The sequence below is a fragment of the Vombatus ursinus genome, unplaced genomic scaffold (assembly GCF_900497805.2).
Source record: "Vombatus ursinus unplaced genomic scaffold, bare-nosed wombat genome assembly UNPS02014832.1, whole genome shotgun sequence".
Lineage (NCBI taxonomy): Eukaryota > Metazoa > Chordata > Mammalia > Diprotodontia > Vombatidae > Vombatus > Vombatus ursinus.
Window position 1 is genome coordinate 41,771,589 of NW_020954610.1, and position 5,450 is coordinate 41,777,038.

General features: G+C 48.2%; 1 protein-coding gene across 1 annotated transcript in view; it reads left to right on the plus strand.

Annotated features, from left to right (window-relative positions):
• The first annotated feature begins 424 nt into the window (after positions 1-424).
• The window catches only part of DMRT3 (doublesex and mab-3 related transcription factor 3), a 20,590-nt gene continuing 15,564 nt past the window's right edge, over positions 425-5,450 (plus strand). The window contains exon 1 of the mRNA XM_027839085.1: positions 425-911. Coding sequence (XP_027694886.1) covers positions 425-911 — 487 coding nt within the window. The remainder of the gene's footprint in view (positions 912-5,450) is intronic.

The window sequence follows — 5,450 nt, forward strand, 5'->3', positions numbered from 1 at the left end:
AGGGAGAGAGAAGGGGAGGGGGAGGGGAGGAGGGGAGGCGCCCGGCCCCGAGGAAGCGCGCAGAAACGCTGCAGTCCAGCTCCAGACGTCAGCCAGAGCTCTCGCCCTCTCCAAGCAGCCGCCGCGGCTCCTCCTCGGGGAGAGCTGGGGACCGGGAGTCCCGGCCGCCGCAGACCCGCGGAGACCCTTCGGGCCGAGCCCAGCTTGTGGACTGCTCGAAGCAGAAGCCGCAGCGTTGTAGCCTAAGTGGACTAGGGAAGAAGCGAGGGGTGCGAGCGTCCACCCCGGGCGCGGGGGGCGCAGCAGGGCCCCGGAGCGCCCGGAGCTGCCTCCTAGAGCTCCCCCTGTCCCTGCCTGCCTCCAGTGCCCCCCTGCACCGCCCCCGCCGCTTCCAGACTGCCAGCTCCCCCGGGAGCCCAGGGGCATGAACGGCTACGGCTCCCCATACCTGTACATGGGCGGCCCGGTGTCGCAGCCGCCGCGGGCGCCCTTGCAGCGCACGCCCAAGTGCGCCCGCTGCCGCAACCACGGCGTGCTCTCCTGGCTCAAGGGCCACAAGCGCTACTGCCGCTTCAAGGACTGCACCTGCGAGAAGTGCATCCTCATCATCGAGCGGCAGCGGGTCATGGCCGCGCAGGTGGCGCTACGCCGGCAGCAGGCCAACGAGAGCCTGGAGAGCCTCATCCCGGACTCGCTTCGGGCCCTACCCGGCCCCCCGCCCCCGCCGCCCGGCGACAGCGGCTCGGCTCCCCAGCAGCAGCCGCCGCCGCCGTCTCAACAACAGCCTCAGCCTCAGCAGCAGCCGCCGCAGCCGCCCCGTCCAGCCGAGCTGGCCGCAGCCGCTGCCGCCCTGCGCTGGGCCTCCGAGCCGCAGCCTGGATCGGGGCTGCAGGGGCAGCTCTCCAAGGCAGGTAAGCACAGACAGGGGTGAGGGTGCGTAGCAGCAGGTGCGTGCGCCTAGAGTGGGAAAATTGAAGGACTTTAGGGGGCAATCTCCAGATGGTCTAAGTTGGGGGGGGCGTGTAGTTGACACTGCTCACAACCACCCATGGGCACGCACCTCTTCTCCGGGAGCCGGGCTTGCTTCCTCCCCTCCCAGCCCCTTAGATCCTGCGCTGCTAAGTGGGGAAGAGAAAGTTTGAAACTCGGGAACTCGGGTCAGACCCGAAACCATCTGGAGCCTGGACAAGAGGCGCCCCCTGTTCTCAAACCCCTGCAGGATCAGCCGCCAAGATGTCTGGCTCCTAGACAGTCTTTCTCAGGCATATAGAAACAAAGAGGCGACTTTAAAATAAAGAAAAGAGGCGACACACAAAACTCCACCACTTACAAACTAGGGCTCTAGCGGCTTCTGCCTTTGGAGGAAGTCTCGGTTTTAAGGTGTTGGGACAAATGGAAAGAGGCCAGCTTAGGGCCAGTACTGTTAGCAGAACGTCTTGAAGTCGTAGCTCTTCGACCACCCTTCGAGACTCTTGGATAGGGCAAACCCAGCAAACCCAGAGTCTTCCCATGCGGGGTTTCTGGAACCCAGAATTGTTGGGAGACGATATGAACTCGGGAGCGATGGCATTAGGGACCAGGTTGGGTCTCTCCGAAGGATTCCTTAGATGGGGTGGGGAGCAGTGAGGGTGAGAAAGACAAGGATGTGGAGAGCTAGAGGAAGAACAAATTTGGGAGGGGGAGTAGCCACCTGCAGAAATGTTAAGGTCTCTTCGATATGCTCCATAAACATCTCTCATCTCTCGAGGTCTTCAGGGAAGAACTTGGCTTTTTAACAAATTAAACCGAGCAAAGAAATTTACTATAACTCGATAGATTCGATGGTCCTGGCGAGTGGCCTGGGGCTGCAAAGGTAGAGGGAACGGAGAGAAGGGAGAAGGAATAGATAGGAAGGATGAAATCCTTGTAATGGTCTCTTTCTTTCCTCCCTTTCTTCTTCTTCCTCCCTCCTTACTTTCAGAAAGAAAGGGTAATTGTCGTGGTTGAGTCCTGTTTCTGGGACTGTGAGTCCATTTTTGGCACATCCCGGGTTCTCCATACAGCAGCCCTGCTCATGCCTGTCCAAATGCCTCTCCGAGCTTCTTTTTCTTCACAGAGATAAAGATGCAAACCTGGGAACTCTTTTTTGATTTTTTTTTTAATTTCTGCTACCGACTGGTTCTGAGTTTGGCGTAAGGTCTTGTTTTCCCTGCACTGGTACAAAATACGGGACAAGGAAAAAGAACAGATGCGTTCCGGGAACTGGTGTACCCTAGGAAACAAAAGATTCCGAGATACCTACGGGTTGTACTGGGATTGGGGAGGGGAAATCATAAGGCCCTCTAAGCATCTAAGCAGAGCTTTGGCTAGGCCCTCTCAGAAATCCAGCGTTATACTTGCTGTCCCCTACTCCCCCAAACAACTACCACCACAACACAACATGATCACACTGGGCCTAGAAGGGGTTGTCACATAACATTGCCTTGGAAGCAGATCCTGACTTGGGTAGATACTGAGCAGGTGTTAAAGGTCAAGTTCTACTTCATTACACAGCAAAGAACCATTTTGGCCTAAAGTCAGTTTGAGGGACTGGACTGATCATTGTAAGAACAAAGGAGTGGGAAATTCATCAGAGATTTTCCAAAGGTATTTGGTACCATAGCATTTCACCAAGTTAATGATCTGAGTTTAACTCTCTCTGTGGATAATATTTCTTTTATTTTTTTTTCCAGTCAAAGATGGGCTACTGCTGGTTTCAAGAAGCAGGAGAGTTTGAATGGCCCAAGACACAGAAATTACATTTGAGCGATAACTTTGCTTAGCCTTTCATTTTCATGGTTCCCTAGCTCAGTAACCCTCAGGCCAGAGCAACAATCCACCTCTCTGGGATTAATGTTTATCTGCCTTTTGAATTCAGCCCTGACTGTGAGAGGTGCCTGAAACCTATCTTCCCTAAAGGAAAGCAGGTTCTGGTGCCCTACAAACCCCATCTGGCCTGTCTGAATCTTTTCCTTATATAGAGATTCCCTTTGTTCCATTTAGAATATGGATTGTTAGAGCTGGAATCATTTAGTCTTAACTGCTCCTTTAATTTTAACCTAGAAGGAAATTGAGGCCCAAGGAAGGGAAATGAACTGCTCCAGGGATGGGGGCAGTTTGTGGCCAAAGCAGAACCTAAATCCATGTCTGCTAATTCAGTTTTCTTCCCATCATGCCACATTGACTCTCTTTAAACTTGGGGAGAAGGGCCTTTTTGATTAGAGCAGCAGATGCTTGTAAGTGCCTCACCTTCTTATAAAGTTGAAAAATAAAAATCAGAAAGGAAAATTAGCAATAGCTACAGTAACATAACTTATGGGACTCAGTCTAAATTATTCTAGGATGATTATCAGTCTAAATAAATCAAAGTCAGACTTGGTTTCTTCTTCCCCACCTGCCCCCCCCTTTCCTCCCAGACTAACAAAGTTAACCTAAGAAGTAAAGATCAAAACTCTGAAGTGGAGAATAACTACAAAAATTGTAGTCATACCCACGTCCCTGGGAGGAAGGCCTGAGAAGCAGGTTGGATTGTTTGAACAATGCTTCATAATGATAGGAATGAGTTGGTTTCCATCTGTACTCTTATACTAGTGCATTTACATCTTCACATCTTTGGTTTTAGTCTCTCAATCTGCTGTCCTTGCTAAATTCTAAAAAAAAACTGAGGAGTAAAGAGAAAGCTTTCCTTCTATGGTTATCAGAATATGGATTCTCTGGCCTCCTTTGCATAGGCAAAGCCAGACTGAGGCATATGCCAGAGAGAAATGCCAGGATAAAATGATTTGTTGCAGTATTTATCATACAAAGAGATGCAATATGCACATATAGCTACATGTGTACATATGTATGTGTACCAGACCTTTATCTTTTCAGAGAGGCCATATCTGCTATATCCTTCTGTGCTATGTACCCATTATATGCTTGTATATTCATATGTATCCTTCTATGAACTAGACCTACAACTGTGATGTACATACATGCGATGTACCCATTTGATATATGCATGGGCATCTTTATTACATAGCAGAGTAGTAGATAGTTACATACTAGATTTTCCACAAACAGATAGACAGGATATCATAATGCTTGTAGGTCATGTAAATTTCTCTTGCTACTTCCTTCCTTTCAAGCTCCCAGAGTCAAAGACCCAGTTGTCCTTTTTTGCAGGGCAAAGGATCCCTAGAAAGAGAACGCACAGCTGTGGGGGAGGAAGCATTTTTTTCCCTTATCGGATACAAATGCAAGTGAACAAACACATTGAGTCTCCCCCTACCCCTTTCCAATTCCTTGAGAAAGGCGCAAGGCTGTTAAAAGACTACATTTGCAGGGCTCCACAGGAGAAAAATCTCCCAGTTCAATGACTGTATTCCCTCTGTGCCAAACCCCGTTTCTGTAGCCAGAAGAGACTTCTTCCCTTAGTTCTACGTCCGAGATCACAGAGAGGCATTGCTGCTTCTAATACAATTGGTAGACTTTGGGTATCCCTTCCACTGTGGTTTATTATTCAATTCAATTCAACAAGCATTTTTCAAGGGTTTGTTATCTTCAAAGGTTTATGAGTGATGCTGGCTAGATGGTTAAATGGATAATTTTAATATTCTCATCAGGCTCCAGATAGAGGCATTCTTTTTTGCTTTTCATTTTCCCCACTGAGTGTGGGCCATTTTCTACTCTTCCCTATCTTGGAATTGTATGACTATAATTTTTGTAGTTATTTGTAGTTGCTCTTGAAAGGCAACATAGAATGAAAAATGTCTTTGACTGGGAGTTGGGGACCTGGGTTCTGGATCTGCCAGTTACGTGAGCTTCTGCAAGTCTCTTCCAGGTCTTAAGTTTTATCAGCAAAAATGAAGCGTTTGGATTTAGATCTTTAACATCTCCTGCAACTCTAGTATTGCATGATCCTGCTTTTTGTTGTTTTTGAATGATTACATTTTGACAGAGTTAAAGATTTATGAGCCTAGGATGAAAACTTATTTGACTTAGTCTCCTGCCCTTTAACTTTCATTTTTTCCCATTCTCCTCACCCTCAAGTAAAATATAAGATTTTTTTTTAATTTAAAGGGAAAAAAAAGCTTTTAAAAACCAGTTGTTAATGTGTCTGAATGAACAAACTCAACCAGCTAAGCCAGCCTTTCAGGATTTGGTGTCAGGAGGCAAGCAAAGATAAGGGTCAGAACTGGTTGAGGTGAGATGCTGAGATTACATATTCCTTTGCTTTACCCCCATTATCCTGTCTGAATTAACTAGCTCCCACCTCCCTTCTGTAGGAGAAAAAGAAGAGCTCTGGAATGGAGAAGATGGGGATATCTATTTGAATTCCCTCTCAACTTGTACAATTTTACACAGAGAGCAAGAAAGTCATAGAGGTAAAGATTAACAGAGGAGAGAGAGAGAGAGAGAGAGAGAGAGAGAGAGAGAGAGAGAGAGAG